At 41.5% G+C, this 19472-nt stretch overlaps 2 protein-coding genes and 1 long non-coding RNA gene across 4 annotated transcripts; 2 read left to right on the top strand and 1 right to left on the bottom strand.

The window, feature by feature from the left end:
* Nucleotides 1–422: 422 nt before the first annotated feature.
* Nucleotides 423–4552, top strand: LOC124702857. 2 transcript variants are annotated; one of them, XR_007002735.1, is made up of 4 exons: nt 423–948; nt 2159–2210; nt 3026–3085; nt 3716–4552. It is a non-coding gene; the product is annotated as an uncharacterized LOC124702857 (long non-coding RNA). The 2 variants fall into 2 exon arrangements; XR_007002734.1 differs by having other exon boundaries at nt 423–2210.
* Nucleotides 4553–7304: 2752 nt separating this feature from the next.
* On the top strand, nt 7305–12346 carry LOC124695946 (membrane-bound transcription factor site-2 protease homolog). Its single transcript, XM_047228747.1, has 10 exons — nt 7305–7405; nt 8073–8138; nt 8620–8686; nt 9369–9443; nt 9517–9620; nt 9807–9954; nt 10262–10342; nt 10417–10878; nt 11040–11369; nt 11909–12346. The coding sequence occupies exons 1-10, from the start codon at nt 7305–7307 to the stop codon at nt 12077–12079; spliced, it is 1605 nt and encodes a 534-aa protein (XP_047084703.1). The 3' UTR covers nt 12080–12346.
* A 176-nt stretch (nt 12347–12522) lies between these two features.
* On the bottom strand, nt 12523–19065 carry LOC124702856 (CTP synthase-like). Its single transcript, XM_047235030.1, has 21 exons — nt 18707–19065; nt 17623–17702; nt 17407–17493; nt 16655–16705; nt 16443–16560; nt 16267–16323; nt 16088–16152; nt 15633–15716; nt 15472–15522; nt 15324–15386; nt 15168–15214; nt 14982–15060; nt 14793–14855; nt 14498–14587; nt 14369–14407; nt 14059–14286; nt 13882–13967; nt 13753–13801; nt 13580–13660; nt 13398–13491; nt 12523–13153 (listed from the first exon to the last, which is right to left on the bottom strand). The coding sequence occupies exons 1-21, from the start codon at nt 18828–18830 to the stop codon at nt 12951–12953; spliced, it is 1839 nt and encodes a 612-aa protein (XP_047090986.1). The 5' UTR covers nt 18831–19065; the 3' UTR covers nt 12523–12950.
* Between the last annotated feature and the right edge of the window lie 407 nt (nt 19066–19472).

The raw sequence follows: 19472 nt of genomic DNA, 5'->3' as shown, positions 1-19472 counted from the left end.
GTAACTGTAGATGAAGAATTTTTGACCGGTTACATACCTTTCTGAAGCGACACGTGCATAGTTATTTTTCTTTACCTTTAAATGATTTCTTTACATCCTTTTTTCCCGAGAGATTGGGTGACCGGCTACCGGCAGCAGCCAATTAGTAGCGTTTGGTGTGAAGGCTCTTTTTTTTTATCTGAGTTTACAGTTTTATCTTACTCTCCACCGGTTAAAGCGGCAAGTCTTTGCCATACTCACGTGGTCAAAGCGGTGTGGCAGTTTGTCTCTCGAATCATCTCCTAAAATCTAGACGTATCTTCCCATCTCTTCCACTAACCTCCGCCTGTGTGCCCATACGTGAAGCCGAGCTTCTCTGAATCTCCAATTCCCAGCGGCAGCCGGCCTCTCCCCAGCCCGGCGGCCGCCCCTTCCCGCACCGGCGTCGACCTCCCCTTCTTCTTCCTACTTCTCTGGCGACGTGGCCTCCCCTTTTGATGACGTGGGCTCCTCTTCCCGGCCGATGCCCCGGAGTTGGCGGCGGTCGTGCCTTCCCCTTCGTCCCGGCCGGCGTTTGTGTCGGTTGAGGCACTTACGTCGTCTCCCCTCCATCGTGGCAGACCAGGCCCAGCAGCGGCGGCTTCCTTCGCGCAGGTCGTCGGGCTCTCAGCGCCTCTTCTCCAGCAGCCTCATCCCGACCGCGGCGGCCATGGCATGTTCGCTCTCCAGGGCGGCACCGCCCGACTTCCGGAGGCCATCTCGCACACCATCGTACCTGTGGCCGTCATGAGATTGACGAGAAACAACGGGCACACACATGGGTCCATCTAGAATGCCTTGTGCAATCACCAGGACGCATCTCTGCCGGTACCGAGCGAAGCCATACCACCACGTCTGGACCTTACTCCCCTGCAGCGGCGCCGGGAGGAGACGAAGTCCTCCGCCTACCGCGACCCAATCCGCGTGCAGGTCAGTTTTCTCTGGCCATCACATGGCCGGTGTGTCCCGACCTCATTCCCCATGCCGTGCAGTTCGCAAAGGATTGTGTGAAAGGTTTCGTATATATGCCTCTGTTGTGTTTCTCTAATTTCTTTACAGAAACCATGTCGCTGCACTTTTTTTCAGGTTCTGTTTTTCCCCAAATTGATGTGCTTCTAGGTTATTAGACCGATGGAAGGAAAAAAAAATAGATTTCATTATGCGTGATTGCTGCAGCAGCCGTGTCAGTATACAAATCTAGCAATTGTTTTCATTGATGGATGCATGTAATGATTCTTTCAGTTATGCAATTTATCGACAGTCATGTGTGAATCCCGTAATTCCCGTGTGGCAAATAGTTCATGGTATTTTTCAGTTACTTCCGAACATCCTCTATATTTTGCTTACCATGCCATGCTCTATGTTTCCATTTTCCGAGAACATGACATGTCAAAATGACCAGAATGCCTTCAAACTGATTTCCATTAAGTAGTCAAAATCTTCTTGCTTCATTCTTCCCAAGGAAGCTAGATAGAAAGCTCCACCTATTATTTATTTTCTGGCGTATTTATTCTCCGAGAAAAGAAAAGCATACATGCTCAATCACATCCAGAGTTGCAATAATATGTCAGTGCATTATTTTTTGCTTGCAAGTGACATTATTTCAGTGCCAACCTTGATCCATTTACTACTGAACATTGTTGTTAACTAGCCAATCCGTAAGTACTACAGGTATTCTCTCCCTTTGTTTGGGGGTATATTTGCATGTTTTGATCAGTTACATAGGAGACTGTTGGTTCTCTTTGTGGTTGCATTTCTCCTCAGTTTCAATTACTGGATTGCACAACAATGGCTGCTATATATCTATGGATTTTTTTTGATGCGTTAGTGCACAACTGTGTTCCTCTTTATCCCTTCCTATTATTTACTGGCAATTTTCACAAAGCAACTGAGGATATCATAATTGGCAATTCACAATAGAGAGAAACTATAAATTATTAAATGTTATTGAAAAGAAAATTCGCAAGAGATCGATCTACATTATCAGGTCCCTTTTATTACTTCAATAGGCAAGTGAAAATTGCTTCGCAAGTTTGTAAACAGTGAAGCTATAAAAACAGTAATACTACCGCAGCATTTTTACCATTGTTGCATCGATAAGCAGGAATGTCCATATCATTTACTTTGTTTTCCTTATCAGTTATCAGTTGCATGGATAAGCAGGAGATATGTCCTGAAGTTAAAATCCTCAGGTCAGGGTCGATGTTTTACTTCTTCTGTGATTCGTGGTGCTGATTTCTGTTTTTTTATCTAAGAATGATCTTATGTGTGTTATTGACATAAAGTATGCTTAATCACCTTTGCAATTTCAATATTTTTATCATTATTAATGTAGTATCAATTCAACAAAATTACTCTATTAAGATTGGTAGCGCAGGCTGCAGCTATATCATGCATGGTTGGTGAATTTTAAGCTCCATATGAACTAGATTATGCCCAGAGTAGGGGTTATTACTTACCTAAGCACTTCCATAATAAAGCAGTTTGTTATATCAAATACATTAACTTTAGAGATGCCAGTATTCTTTTATTGTTTGCATAATCCGTGGATATAAAGTTACTCTGATATCTCATTTTTTTTATGATTGTATTTGAATATTTAATATTGTTGCTTTACTATTATCAGTACTGAAATTTGACAATGTTCTTTGATTAACATGTTAAAGCACCAGTCATGTCTGTTCGCAAAACATGTTCGCTGTAGACACATCTGTATTTCTTCACTTAAATTTCAGGAGTCAGTTTTTGTACATTTATGTGATTTGAGCTTTTGCTACTTCAAAGTTAACCTATAGTTTTCCTTGGCTATTGTCTTCTCCACTGTGTAAGGTAATTAAAAGTGCAACTTATTAGGTTAGTTTAACATAAACTGCACGGATGTAGCTACTTCTACATTTCCTCATGTACTTTCGATGTAAGGATCAGAGCATATATGTTTTTTATAGTGGAATGTTTTACTTCTCCATTTGAATCTCATCTAAAGTTGTGAGGCCATTTCACCTTGCAGGTTCGAGCTCATATTAGCAACTGATCTTCTCTCTCTCATTTTCAAATGATTATTATCAAGGTAAGACTATAATCCATAGCTTCAGTAAGTTTCAGATCGGTAATTAAGCAATTCTGGTCCGTAAGTGTTCTTCATATTACTAATGAATGGTGAACTAGGTTACTAGATTTTGCTATGTGGCCCCCTTCCTGCCACGGTTTTCATTTCTGTTTTGCGGATTGTTGATGACCTGATTGGCATCCTATAAACAAATATTTTGTATGTACATATAACCCCTTAGTATTCTATTTGTTATTCTCTCACTTTCTTCACTTAGCGAGTTGCCATACAAGATAGTACATAATTTCGTTAGAAAATCTTAATGCTAGCTTCAAGAAAGACAGACATTTATTTTGCTCCCATTACTTGATGATCTCAACTAGGGAGTTGTGTTTCATGGCACTGTAATATACCATTTCCTATTATACATGTATACTCTCCACAATAAATCCAAGTCGGTAGTTAAGAGTTATTTTTTGTTTTCGTCTGACAAGTGACAAGTAGCCAGCGAAACAATGGCTTAATAATTTTTTCTCAGAATGTTTTGAGCGTACAGCTTAAATTTAGAAGTTCTGATCTGAAGTAAGGTGAGTCAAAACTCACCCGTGGTGCGGGGCCTGCTGACTTTATTCGTTTCACTGTAAATTTCAGGTTTGTACTCTCATCTGGCTGAACAAATTGAAGTTGGAGCCTTAAGCAAGCTTCAGTGCAGTTTTCCAACGATGACCACTTGTGAGTCACTGTGATGAATTACCAGCCAATATATCCCATTGGGTATTCCATTAGAGAAGAACGAGGCAGCAGCACAAGGCAGAAAGGGAGACGTCACCAGCTGCTGCTAGAGACTCGGGTGCCCTCCCACGATCCTGCAGCAGCTGAAGGCAGGGACGTGACCACGCCACCAGTTTCTTCGTCATCGAGAAGCTGAAGCACCAGATCCGCTGCTGCGAGCCTGTAGACGGCGATGCGACTTCTTCGACGAGCAGCTGGAGCCTCAAATCCACTCCGACCATCTTGCGGCAGCGTAAGAAGGAAACAGTAGGAATGTCGCTGATTTCTTCATTCTGATCCACAAGCACTTCTGCTCCGGTGCTCCACCCTTGGCAAAATTCTAGCCACGATAAAAACAAGAACAGTGAAGATCAAATTCGGTTAGGGGGAAGCACTCAGCAGGGCTCATGGGCAAGAGGCCCAAGCACTAGGTTCTTGTGCCGAGCCCGCAAGTTTGACCTTTAATCTCAACCTCCCAGCGGAGGCCCCTGCACCAGGCAAGAACACCATCTTCGATAGCAAGCCAAGGCTCCAGCTCCGGCCCCTTCGCTGGCTTTCCCCACGATGAACATGTACCGGCCCGGGCAGACCAGTAGAAAGATGTGTCGATGCCGGTTGACCTCCAATGTGTTATGTTGTAAATATGTAGCCCTACAGCATCATCTATTGCCCCTCATATTAAGACTTAAGTTAATTTCTAACAAGCATCTAAATCGATAGCAGCCTCTGCGAGAGAATTAACTTGCTTTGCTACACTTTTCAACGCAAACGATCAGATGTACACTCCAAAATAATTAGCACTAACTATAAATATGTCAAAAGAATAGCACCACGGGCGCGGCGTGCCGCCGCGCCTATGCATCCTAGTTAGCATCATTGGATGTGCTTTAGGTAAATTCCCCATCAAATATTTAGGTATTCCCTTGCATTATAATAAACTCAGAAGGGAAGACATCCAACCTCTCATAGATAAAATTCTGAAAAGAATTGTTGGATGGAGGGGGAAATTACTTTCTTATGCTGCTAGATTGACCCTCATAAAGGTTTGTCTCACTAGCATCCCTGTTTACCTGCTTTCCTTTTTCAAATTCCCCAAGTGGGCTCTAGACCTCATTAATACTTAGATGGCCAACTTCTTGTGGAATGACTTTGAAGAACCACCTAGCAAATTGGAAGTTAGTTTGTAAAAGGAAGGATTTTGGGGGCTTGGAATCCCAGACTTAGCGAATTTCAACCTTTGCCCCCCGAGTTCCTGGATCAAAATATATTCCATGGATGATGGGAAACTCTGGAAATCTGTAGTAAATGCTAAGTATACTATACACAGCCCCAACATCTTCTGCAGCTCCACATCAAGGGTCTCCCAATTCTGGAAGGGTGTGATGTGGGCTGCAGAAAGTGTCAAATTTGGGTATAGATGGAAAGTGGGTGATGGGACCAAAATTAGGTTTTGGGAAGATAGCTGGTTTGGCACCTCCCCACTAGCTGTTCAATACTTTGATCTCTTTGTAGTTTGTAATGAACAAAACAAGACCATTGCCCAAATCTGGGATGGTTCTACCCTCATGTTGTCCTTTAGGAGAAACTTCCCTCCTGCTCTTATGCAACAATGGCAGGAAATCGAGGAGATTGTTTCTAGCATCACTTATTCAGATGATTGTGATTCTTTAATATGACAATATGAATCATCTGATATTTATTCAACTAGCTCTTTTTATGCAATTATTAACTTTGGAGGTGGCATGCCCATTTATATACCTGCTGTTTGGAACCTGGTTGTACCTCCTAGAGTCCACATTTTCCTTTGGCTTTTATCTCATAACAAACTTATGATCAGAGATAACCTGCTAAAAAGGAAGATGAATAAGCATATGTGTTGCATCTTCTGCTCTGAAGACGAAAGCATTGATCACCTTTTTTTCAAATACATTGTGGTAAAGCAAATTTGGCAAATCATATCTAGCTTTTTCAATATTCGAATTGGCCAGGATTATCTTTCCATTGCTAAATTTTTGGGTTCCGAACAAAAAGCACCCAGTTCTGAATTATGTTTGTGCTGCCACTCTTTGGTGCATTTGGAAATTTCGTAATGAGATGATCTTTAATGGACAACCATGACTTAATTTGCATCAGATCCTTCGAATGATTCTGCTCTCGATTAGGCGATGGAATATCATTTTCAAGGAACAAATGCTTCCCCTTGTCGACCGCTTTTGCAAGTATGCACTGAAGGAGCTACTGATGAACTTCAGGATCGAAGGTGGCTAAATGAAGCTCGCCCTCGCCAAGGCTCCTTCCCATCTCCTCCATCTACCAAGACGCAGCTTCATTTGCTGAAGCCTGAATCTCTCCTAGTTCTGCTTTGGCAACGTGATGTCTGAGGGTTTTCGGAGTTTCCATGAGAACTCTCTGTAGGAAAGCGCCTGTCTAGTTTTTGTTACTGATGCAGCTTTTGCGTTTGTGCCTGGTTATTCATGTTACTTTAGTAGCTACAAAGAACTCTTCCAGTTTTTTTTTCTTTTCATTTTAGCTTGTTTGTAAGAACCTCGGGCCAACTTTTGATTTCCTTGATGCTATCAATGGAACTGGTCCTCCCTGTTGATCTAAAAAAAATCTACCCTCCAATATAGATCTGACGGTTCACACCCCAACTTTTTTATTAATTATTAATTCCTCCAAAATCAGTGGCCTGGCCAAGAGAAAGTATCCAGTGCTACATAGTGTATGGGTGGTACCAGTTTCTCCATTGATCTTGGCCGTCCGACCTGGTTCGATGGACATGATGGAACCCAACATCCCACCCTAACATATATGCACATTAGCCACTGCTGCTCTTTGAATTTCTATCACATAGTCCATAACTTTCAATGTCTGTAGCACTGCTCGCACAGTCCATAGGATTACAAGCAGGCTACTAAATCAGGAAATTGGATGAAGACAGTTAGCTTCTTGGCAAGCTAACTTGCTCGCAGTTTTCCTGTCCGGTGGGGGTGGCCGCGCATGTTGTTGAGCCACGGCGAGTTCTTTTTTTTTGTGGGGATAGCCATGGCGAGTTCAGCTCAACTGCCGGTAAAAAGGCAGTGCGAAGAACAACTGCGAGTGGCTGACACTGCGCCTCAGTTCGGGAGGGTTTGTCTAGCTCCGCCCTAGTCAGCGCCATCGTCCACGGTTTGAGCTCCGGCTGCATCTCACCACGGCGATTTGAGGTTTTGGTGCGATCTGAGCCTGAGCGGAGCCTCCGTCTAAAAATTCAGGGTCATGTGCCACAATCCCAACGAAATAGAGGGTCGATTATGCATATGTGCCATAGTCAGAGAAAGATTCTTGGTCAAACATGATCTTGTCCCTTGATTTAAAGTGAACGGCTCAGATTTCCCTGGAATCAAGTAGCACCTATACGCCTGGGACTACTAGATATGTTCTCGCCTGGCCAAGCCGACTCGAGGCTTCTCCGGCAACCCGCACTCGAATGATCGGCGGCGGCGGACGCAGCAGGCGGCGCGGGCGTACGCCGGCGGCCCTGCCCTCGAGCTCTGCCGCGAACCAAACCGAGCACTCTCTCTCTTGCTGGTTAGTGATGTAGACGGTCTCTTCTCTCCCGCTTTATGGCCAGCTAAACTGACCCAATCCGCTCGATCTAAATCGAGTTTTACTTGTTAGCTTCCGCTGTCACCCTTCTGAAGCCCTAATAGCAAAAGTTTTTAAATAGTACCACTAATAGCCGGCTATAGCCCCATTTAGCCCCTAATTTGGCAGCTAAACTTCCTGTTTTCTGAATTTCTCTTTTCTTTTTGTTATTTCACGTTTTCTGAATTTCTATTCAATCTGATTCGTTAAAACTTGTGAGTTGAATAGTTGAATACTTGTCTGCGTTGAATAGTTGAATGGGTTGTAGCTCGAATCATGTTTGAGTCATAGTTTTCCTTTTTTTTTTTTGGCAAGATATGACTGAATTTTCCCTTGTTTTTTTTTAAAAAAGGTACTGTAAATGATTTAACCTGGGCTATAGCCTTTCTAAGCTACTAAAAATGCCACGGCTAAATAAAATAGCCCGCTATATTAAACTATTCCCAATACAGTTTAATGAGTCTATGCTTATGATTAGGCTGTCCAAATTATCCTCCTTATTGCCTCTTTCACTTTCGTCCTTTTTGGATAAAACTATTCTTTATCTTCATTGTGTGTAAACAAAAAAAGTGGCTGCAATGTTCACTCATTGTGATTATGCAAACTGTAGGTATTGTGACTGCAAAATCTATGCCTTCAACGACATGATATTCAATTTGGGGTGGAAACATGCTAGGTATGCTTTGACTTGGGCCTTGGTGTTTTTTCTACTGCAATTCCTCATGCCTGGAAATTTCACATAGCACCATTTTATCTCTGTGATGATAGTGTAGCACCTGTACCAAGATAAGTCAAGTCTTTGTATCTGTTTTCCACATCTCTTTTGCATGGCTTCTTATGTGTATTATAGATCCGTACAACACACCCATACAATCTAGACATGTGTAGATCAACAAACTTAGTTTAAATCAATTCATTTTGGAAGAAGGTTGTCCATGCACCATACCAAGAGTTAAAACATATTCTGGCAGATCTGGCATGCTAAAGGTGGATACCAAAGTTAGCACCTGATAGCAATGCTTACGTCATTTTTTTTTTGAAGAACTTAACTATATACTCATGTACTTCTTTTGTTCACTATATACTCATATACTGACTATGTAGAGCTTAGCCATTGATTTTCCTTGAACTTATGCCTAGTTAATTCCTTTTGGCAGATACACCAGAGCATGGTTTTCTATAGGAGTTTATTTCTCTCTCGTTGCTTTAGTTGGTATATCTTTGGTAAGTTAAATGTCATCAAAAATAATAAAATAAAGTTGTTCCTAGTGTTATGTTATGCAGTGTGTATGCTAATCCCAAAGTTCGAGAATACACTCCTGTGCCATGTACTCTCATGATATCACCTTTTGTTACTTCTTAAATTATTTGATATTTAACTTGACTATGTATAATACTAGCTGATTATGAGACCAATACCACATATCCAGAATTGTTTTCCCTAGTTTATCATCTGTATCAGTGTATGTGACTTTGGTACATGGTGGTAATCTTGAATCTACTTCAGACAGCAGACAACTGAGATTTTTCGCACAGTTCCTTGAATATTGAACTGCTATTTTAAGGTTACTAAAGTTCACATAATTGTGCATAGATTTGAAATTGATGCCTCCGATAATCCACACCCTATTCAGAAAAGCATAGATGAATGCTTTGTTTTTCGGACTCGCCAAAATAGAGTTGGTTCTTTGCTTTTCTACCTTCGTTGCTTGCTTTTTCACACACAGATCTCATTGCAGCTCTAGTAGTCTTTACAACAATATATTGATTTTCCTATTTATAAATCCATCGACTGCTGTTAATCTGTATATTTGACTTCATTAGTTCCTGAGCTGGCTTTGGAAGGTAGTTAACATATATTTCTTACACAATTTTGGATAGTTTATATTGTTCTGTTGCATTTCAGTTGCTACTGTGGGATTCAGTTGGTGCATTTCATGTTAGAGGTGGATCTGTTAGTGCCTGGTTACCAAATCTACTGGTAAGGAGAAATGCTTCTTTCTTTCTTTCATTTTTGCACATCAAACACTTAGCACACATTTTACTTATTGCAGTCTTCCAGCTTCAGCGTATCGATAATGGACACACCAATCATCATAGCATCAACGATCTTATCAATTGCTTTTCATGAATTTGGACATGCTATTGCAGCTGCAAGGTCTATATCTCATCTTCTTGTGCACCTATTATGTGAGATGTGCTGCCTGTGCCTACATGTACATACAAAATGCATTCGTTATTTGATACTCTAAACATCTGAGTGTTGTCTCGTTATATTACTTCCATCCATAGATATAACTTTTTTGTCACATTGCTGATATGTTCATTGCTCAATATGCAACAGTGAGGGCGTGCAGATGGAATATGTTGCAATATTCATAGCTGTAATTTTTCCTGGGGCATTAGTTGCTCTGAACTATGACCTTCTTGAGAATCTATCCCTTTTTTCAATGCTTCGGATTTATTGCGCGGGAATTTGGCATAATGTTATGGTAAGTTATGCTATGCCCCTCTAGAGATCCATGATACTTAGATAAAAAGAAACACACATGTTTTCGTTATCTGTATTATGCCATGCTCTTGTAGAGATCCATGATGCTTAGATAAATTGAAACAAACACAATTTGAACTCTTGCCATAGAAACTCACAAGGATACCAATCAAGAAATAAGATCAGTTATTATTTTTATGTAGATTGGCATAAGATACCAGTTGACGCTTCAATTTAGAAGAGATGGGTCAAGATATCTTTTCATAAGCCTCATAATGATGTATCTGTTATTATTTCATGTTTAATAGTTATGTGCAGCTTGTGTGCTGATGGCATTATTACTTCCTGTGGTTCTCTATCCTCTCTACACGAGTGGTGATGGCCTTACTGTAAGTCTGTTTCCTCACACTTCTCATCATTTTGATCCCAGCAATCTTGTGATTCTAAATTCCTGTCAAAACAGGTCATGGGAGTCCCACAAACATCTCCTCTGTCAGGGTACTTGTCTGTTCATGATGTTATCGTCTCTGTTGATGGTCTGAACATAAGAAGAACTGACGATTGGATGAAAATGCTGGATGAAGGCAGCGTAGAAAAAGCTAGTAGTCGTGAGTTTCTTGGAGGTTCTCAGAGCTATGGTGCCACTACTTCTGGCAAGGGTTATTGTGTCCCCAACTCATGGTTGGATGCAAGCAAGAATCTCTGGCAGCTAAATGACAAGCTATCTTGCCCAGATGAACTGATAGTCTTTGGGAAATCTACCTGTAATGGCTCCACAAACTTTTCTGAGACTGACAGAGGTAGTGGCAAGAAAGAAGCTGAGGACAAGTATTGCTTGATTGCAAAAGATGTAGTTAAACTCAAAAAATGTGGAAACGGATGGCGGAGTACTAAAGATGATGAAAGGAACTGTACCTGTTTGGAGGTAAGATTCCTTATTCTTTTGTGACTTATTACTATAACGTGGCACTGAATTATTGGTTTTCATGAATAATCTTGAGCTATTTCTTCCTTATGATAACAGTTATTTCTTTTGTATGATTTACCTACAGTGCTTGATTAAGTGTTTTTGATTAATGTTGGTAGGATGAGTACTGCTTGGTACCTCTTCTGGCCCCTGGGTTTTCATGGATAGAGATCTCCTATACCAGACCATATTCTTTGGAGTGTTTAAAGCAAGAAGGAAATTTATCATCACCACATGCTATAAATAATAACAATGGTCCCAATCCTTGTGGGGGAACTTTTGTTTATGTGGGGGATCTGTCATCGGCAGCACGTTCTGTTAAATTATGCCCCTACAGGCCCCGATGGGCACTCTTCCGTTTTATTGCAGATGTTCCCCATATATTGGAAAACTGTTTAAGTTGGTTGCTTCATGTGTCTGCGGCATTGGCTGCAGTCAACTGCTTACCGGTAAGTCCTTCGTTTACTGAAGTTTCCTTTGGCTGGTCGATAAGAAGTATTAGTATAAATTTCAGCAAAGAAACTTGGCATCTAATTGAGGTTTTTTTTGTGTGGATTCAAAGCCCGAACTTTGTAGCATATTTTTCTTTCTTTTTGGGATTACTTATGATTATACTTATTCACTACTCTTTTCTTATACTCCCTTTGTTTCTCTATAATGTTCAGAACTCAACATGCGTACCTGTCAAGTATATTACTAGATCTATGGAAAAAATTAATGTTGACCATGTATACCTTACTTTAAGATCTGTTAGTTACTAGAACCATGTAATCCTTTTCAATGCAATAATTGCACCCTTGATTCTCTAAATGGATAACTATTTTGAAATAAAAATTCCCAGGGGCAAAGATAGAAATAAAGAGGAAGTATTTTGATAGTTCCGGCTTTGTAGTTACCTGGCTTGCATTTGAACTTAAACTTCTCCGCCTATAGTGTCTCAAGAATTAAGGATACTCTTCTGGTACCTAACCATGTAAAGGATGAACAGGTATTCTTCCTAGATGGGGACGCAATTTTGGATACTACCTTACGCTATGTTGCTTGGTTTACCCGAAGACAAAAGCGGGTGATTATTAAGGTCTGCCGCCTTCTGTGGACCACCCTATCCATCATCGTGTTCTCAAGGTTCTTATATTCCATGACACTGTATTATGGCTAATGTAGAAGTCAATATTATGGAGCTTTGCTGTAAACTAGTACTTACAAAAAAAAATCATTAACATGGTACTGTCTGATATATCACACAATTGGCATGCAAGATGTCTCCTTGTGAAACAATGGCAGTTTGAGATTGCTACAAATTGATACGATATGGCGTAGAAGTACTTTAGAACATTCCATGTTTAATTTTTTTTGGACGATTCAACGGAATGTAGAATATTTGGAGACGAGAGATAAGAATGGGCATGGAACCTACCGATGTAAACGATTACTAGGCTTCATATGTTTGCAGGAGCTCAATTCAATATCTGTAACTGTCAATCTTTTATTAAACTATAGGAGATACAATCTGAACCTGGAGTTTGTGCAGTTCATTGAAAAGTAAATAAAGAGCGACTTAATTAGCATTCAACAGTACAACCATGTTCTTGAATCAGATACTAGAAAACTATTCCACAAGGTAAATCTGGTTTCCATTCATTTAGTCCATGGAAGATACAGAACAGTCTTAGCGGAATAAAAGGGATACAACACACTAGACCCTACTAGAGCTACCTTCACTTCAACATGACCGGAGGACGTTCCTCGTAAAAATATCGGAACCACGTGTTGCTGGAGCTTCAAAAGCTAACCTCGTAGCTAAACACTTCCTCTCATAGCTCCAGATCCTCAATGGAGTTGCTCCAAGTGAGAGAGGAGCTTGTCCTGGAGCTGAAAAATCCTGGAACGGAGCCATGCCAAACACCCCCTTTGCCTCCTCGTTCGACAAATCCAACAAAAAGGCAAACCCAGGAAAAAAGAGAGAGAGGGTACAAACAAAGCAGTAGAAACAAATACATTTTGAGATGCTGCGGCTGGCGGCTTCTCGGTTAGATTTGGATGCTGTTGCTGTTCGCGTAGTACCCGTTCACCAGGCTCTTCAGCGGCTTCTTCTTCACAGCCGTATATGGTTTCTTGACCGGGGGGACTACAGTGCCATTGGTGGTACATCTGGGTGTCGAGTTTAGACCGGCGATGCCACAGCTGCGCTGGAGCAGCAGGTCTAGCTGTCCTGACGCCGCTGCTATTAACCCTGTGATAAGATATGCGTTATGGCCAAGATTAATCTAAATTAATTAAGAACTGTGGTACATATATGGGTTGAGACAAGTGAAAATGACAGCAAAACATATCTACCGTTTTCATTATTTTTGATATCGTTATAGGCACTCTTGATTACTGTAGGTGGAGGTTCAGTAAAAATCTAACATATTTACAGTCGATGAATGACATGAGCATAAGCATCGGCACATTTTTGTGGAGTAGAGTTGTGTTACCTAAGAAAAGTGGAGAGGGCTTTCCCGGTCTTGACTTGAATTCAGGATGGAATTGTGCACCGATGAAGAACTCATGATTTGGTATCTCAATAATCTGCAGACAGTACATGAGTTATAGTCAACTGAAATGCTTGAATTTAAGTTATGATCGAGATCAAAGCAACTATCTCTTTCAAATATACCTCCATCCTCCTTCCACTTTCGTCCTTGCCCACAAACGAAAGCCCGGCTTTCTCAAGCTCCGGGACCATTTCAGGGTTAACCTGAACAAAACCAATAGAATCTCCACCATTATACAAAAGAACAAGGGCATTGTAGAATGATCTGTGCCATCAGATAATCTCATGTGTCTAACCTCATATCTGTGCCGATGTCTCTCGTCAACTGAGATAGCGTTACCATACCTAAGATGACAAGGATAAGACAATAAACATCGAGTGTACACGTACGCATAATCCGTCCAGGGATAGCAGCGTTCACTTACAGCTTTGAAGATTTACAGTTATTGGCTAGGAAATATGTTCTCCTTGATCCAAGCCGCATCGTCGCTCCCATTTGAGTTTTGGAGCCCTGCAGAAGTGTTGTCCAAAGTATATGGATCAAAGATGATGCTTAACAGAGAATAACGGCCAAAATAGTAGGACAGTTAAGGATGATCTACCTCTGGCATGAAAATAACACAAGGCGATGGCGTAGCTGGGTCAAACTCTGTGCTATTTGCCCCGCTTAATTTCATGACAGATCGGGCAAACTCGATCACTGCAACTTGCATACCCAAGCAAATGCCAAGATAAGGAACATTATTTTCCCGTGCGTATTTTGCAGCGAGGATTTTGCCTTGAACTCCCCTGTCTCCAAAGCCTCCAGGAACGAGTACACCACCCGCGCCCTGATATAGAAATTTCTTCAGATAACTGAACAAAAGTATCACTTGCATCATGGCAGCAGTCAAGAATGTAAAATGTGCTAACCTTCAGTAGTTTCCATGCTTTCTGATGGGCTTCAGGGGTCTACACAAAGTAAAGCACGTACCAAGCATCAATGGTAGGTTCATGGAGGAAAATAAAATTGATATGAATTCCATAGTCAACAACACAGACCTCCTTAGCTGCAGAATCTTCAAGGTCACAGGAACAAACCCACTCCACTACAAGCTTCCTTTCCATAGCAACTGATGCATGCAGAAGAGCCTGGAACAAAGGTCAAACAAGATAAGTCAGTCAATAATACAGTGATATGGTAGCATCAAGATCTGACAGATCCTATTTGTCTTTTCAGCTTTGTATGTTACTGTTTCTTAATCTAATGTGTACATCAATGATCAAGTTATCAACAAGCAAATTCGAGTCTCGCTGTTAATGAGATTAAATAAGTGTATTCTGTAATAAACTTCACCTTCTGAACAGATAGATAAGAATCCGACAGGCTGGTATATTTTCCAACCATGGCAATCTTAACCTAAAAATAAATGTGCAATAATGGTCAGCTATAATTTTATTTTAATGTAAATATATAAAAAGGTAAATACATTAGGCCTCGCAAACAACAGAAGAGAAAGAGTTTTAAAAAATAAAAATATCGTACCGGAGTCTTCAGTTTGTCTAACTTGTTGGCTCTTTCAGTCCATTCAGCCAACTTAGGTTCTCGAGGTACTTTGCCAATACTGCATAAATGAGTGGAACAAACACATCGAAATGTCAGCTTTTCTTCCATCAAACTATCAGGTCATTGGTAAACTTAATTAAAGACATGAAAAATAAAAACACATACCGCTGAAGATCTAAAACTTTTAGAATAGCTTCATGTGCCTTTTGGTCCTATACAAAGAATCCAGTGTAGATGATTAAATAGGGGCCTATTTGATTGTCGCGTTCATAAGACTCAAGTTCGGAATGCATGCATTTGAACAGTAGAAACGGATCATACCCTTAGCAACAAAGGGATGTGCCAAATGTTTGAAACGTCATGGAGATTCACAATATTTGAGACCTGCAACATACAAGTCACTGTCAACACAACGCCATCGCCAGCACAAGTCAAAAGAAGGCTTGAAATTTCTGAAAGTTTATCATACTGGAACGTGGCAGAATTGTGAGAGCTTGGCGGTCACATGTTCTTCGAGTGGCTGCCAAAAAGCACAGAGATGAGCGATAATTAGTGAACAATTTCCAGCACCAAGGTATTCGGCCATAGAATGTTATAAAGGGATGAAAGGATGACTTTTAGATGATGTACCTCAGTACTGCGACATGCTAAAATGTCAGGTGCCAATCCAAGTCCCCTTAGACTACGAACACTGTGTTGTGTAGGCTTGGTTTTCTGTATAGATGAAAGGTATATCATGATTTGCAATTATCAAATGCGACAAGCTCAGATAACTGAATAATTATACTGCTTAAGAGTCATGAAAATTCAATACTTTGTAGTTTATGCCTCTCTGTAACATAACAAAGTACCACTTCGTCTAAGCAAAATTGCATTGCAGCGAAAATTAGAAAAGTACAAATACATTTTCATATTTCATGCCATTTCTGGAACCGTTTTTTCAGTAACTGTATATTTGCAGAATGTACCTATTAATTTTTCCATATAGTACAGCATGACATGAACCCAAAATATGCTCAAAGAATTGTAACAACCTCTCACATTTTTTTTTATCTTTGCTCTTTGTTCGAATGAGTAAAACATACCTGCTCACCAACTACATTTAGGACTGGAACAAGACTAACATGAACCAGACAGAAATTCCCAGTTCCTACAACTCAGAATAAGGAAAGGATGTGTCAATTGAAGTTAATGAATTGTAAAAGAGAGCCAGAACCCCCCTAGAAAAGAAAATACATTCAAGGAACAGCTGATTTTTACTGACCTACACGGTATGAAAATTGACCTAATGCTTCAATAAAAGGCATTGATTCAATATCCCCTGCGTCAGAAATGCCATTGTCATTATGCGCTGAGGGAAAATAGACTAATCTGCATACAAGCGGCGCTTCCTGTATGTGCCACTACAATTTGTTCTACAGACGAAATTAATTTTTTTACCTATAGTGCCACCGAGTTCTATTACACAAACATCAGGAGGCCCTTCTTTGCCATCGACCGGCTTTACCGCCACACGTTCGATCCAATCCTGTATTTCATCTGTAATATGTGGCACAACCTGAAAAGGAAGATAAATCCACATTCAGTAATCATTGTCGTTTATACTGTTTGGCATGGAAGGTACATATCCAAACTACATACTGACGACAAACCTGGACGGTTTTCCCCAAGTAGTCTCCTCTCCTTTCTTTGTCAATGACAGCCTGATGTGAGCATTACAAAGAAAAATGTTATTAAGTTTCAGAAGATAGAACGAGAAGCTACAGTTGATATCATAAAATATAACCCAAAAGAGTTTGAATGAAAAAAAAAACGGAAATCACGTGAAAGTGAAAATTCTACAAAGGATAAGTTACTTTTGTTCCTAAGATAACGGCTAACTGAAACTGACATACTGGTGTAGGCTTCAACTGTATTTTGAAACCTAGTTACCTAGTCTACTTTGCAACCTGTAGAAAATTCAGGTAGTCAACAGAAGAAAGATTCTTTAATTCACTAATTGACAGCAGCGACCTGCAGAGTCATGGACTCTACAATTAAGCCACCATGTGACAGGTTGAATCTTATATCAGTATCCCCCGACAAGGGTGCCAGGCTTGAGGCCCAGATGATTCTGCACATGCATGATTGTACCGCAGTAGATCTTACGATGAAACATAAAGCGACTCAATAAAGATTTGTGGGTTCCATGTATATCATATTCGGTGAATCAAATGCTCGAATATAAGTTGCAGATATCCTGAAAGTGGGCCGGTTTGTTAACGCAAAAAGGTTAAGGAAAACCTTTTCCCCTCTTTTCAGAAAAGAACGTATAAACCAAACAAACTTTTGACTTGATAGCGCAATTTTCCACACACACACAAGCTGTAATTGCACATGGATTAGGACAAACGAATCCAGTTACCTGATAGACCTTTCCTGTTGTTATATTGTGGTCACGGGTGAGTTTGATATCCAGAAAACGTTCATAGTTTCCAAGGTCCAAGTCCGCCTTTAAAATGAAAAAATGAAGAGAGTCCAATCAGACAAAAATAAATCCACTCAATTTCTTGTTAAAAAATCTATGAAATAGTGTCCATTGTTGGTAAACAAACTGTATGAGCTCGCAGCAGGCAGTTACCTCTCCACCATCGTCCAAAACAAAGACCTCGCCATGCTCGAAGGGCGACATGGTGCCAGCGTCGGTGTTGAGGTATGGATCTGCAGATGAGCAGTCACAACAGATGGACAAGGATGAGAAATTAAGAAGAACCAGTAAAGGTCACCTAACAACGTAGCATTATTTGGTCTCTTTATCCGTTCACCAACTTGTATTATAGAAACCCTGCAACTAAAATCTTGAAACGAGCTAACATGCGCACACGTATCGGTCGTTTATTTACGTTTCTCTCTGTCCGAGTCATCTAATGAAAGGAAACAACGACTTTCCTGAGGAGGATTTCGTGTGTTTGAAGGAAGTAGGATTGTGACAACAACTTAAGATCAGGTATCCGCTCCATAAAGATGACAGTGAGTCACCGGAAAACAAAAGGCAAGACTTTGTTTACTTTTACCAGAAGAAACTGTAGGAAAACACGGGAAGAAGATTAGCCGGAATCACCGAAAAGCACTATCTGTTCTAACGCAGAGCAATGCTAGCTACCGAATGCTGCACCAGACGGGAGGAGCAGAAAACACAGGAATCTGAGCTCACGGTTTAGGGTGAAATTAAGCTGTGAAGTAGCCGACTGAATATGACAGAGGAAGGAAGTTGCATGTCTCATGTGAGAGTGTCGAGTTCAGATGAACTGAAAAACATCAAGGCCCATAAGAAAAAGCAAACAGCGAGTGACAAAAGCAAGGTGTTGGCGAACAGAGAAGCGCGTTGGCGCAAGCTGCTGCCACGCGCACCCCAAGCGCAAGCAGCCTGCCGAAATACACGGGGAATGCCGCCGCTCCCTTATCCCAAAATGACACACTTGTTCCACAAAGTCCAGCGACAAAAGCAAGGTTTTGTTTTTGTTTCTGGACCTCTGGGCTCCAACGCACCCCCGAGCCGAGGCAGGAAGGATCACGCGTTGGGAAGCCGGGTAAAATTCCACCGAAAACCCCGCCCTTTTTTTTGTTGTCTACGTTCGCGCCGGGTATCTCTGTGCTGGATGCCCAAAATTAGACGGGTGGTGGTGGTGGAGCGAGGGAGAAGGAAGGAGGGGAGGAATGGCTACCGATCTTGATGGTGGTGACGCGGAGGCCGCAGCCCTTGAGCACGGCGCCGATGCTGCTCGCCGTCACGCCCTTGCCGAGCCCGCTCACCACGCCTCCGCTGACCACCACGTACTTCATCTTCATGGCCGTCCGGCGTTAGCTGGGATTCTTGGCTATGTCGCTCGCAGGGAGGGGAAGGAAGCCGGCAAGAGCTGAAGAGTCCTTGCTCTGCTCTTGGGCTAGCTAGTGCGGGAGAGGCCAAGTGCCGGAGTGGAGAGGAGGAGGTGTTTAGGCTGATGAATCCTGGAATGTGGGTAGGGGAGAGGAGTGGGTTAAATAAGGAGGTGTCGAACAGATCTCAACTGAAAAAACTCCCTCTCAAAACCCACCACCCTCCTCCCCTCTCTCCAGAAAATAAACTAATGAAACGGGCAAAGTTTGAATGTACACAGAAACGGGTTCCCTCGCTCGGTTGAAATCGGCTACCCTGGCTAGCAGGGCTCTCACTGGATTTGATCGGGCATTCCGCTAGCTGCCCGCAGATTGGATTTTGTGCATTTGGTTTCTGTTGCAAGAGGGTGATGCAACGGCTTAGAGAGTGACGGTTGGTAGTTGCGATATTGCGAGGGCCCAGCCTCCTTGTTTGGATTGCAATTTTGAATAGGATCTTAGCTCGTTCATGTGACCTTCACGTGGATCCGCTCAGCCATTTGTAGAGACGCCGACGTGCCGGATATATAGCACGAAAACCGTCATGTGGAATTATGAATAAGCTGATGACGATAG

This window comes from Lolium rigidum, chromosome 3, assembly GCF_022539505.1.
Source record: "Lolium rigidum isolate FL_2022 chromosome 3, APGP_CSIRO_Lrig_0.1, whole genome shotgun sequence".
NCBI classification, from domain to species: domain Eukaryota; kingdom Viridiplantae; phylum Streptophyta; class Magnoliopsida; order Poales; family Poaceae; genus Lolium; species Lolium rigidum.
Note: the sequence above shows the minus strand (reverse complement) of the source record. Positions and strands in the feature narration are given on the sequence as shown.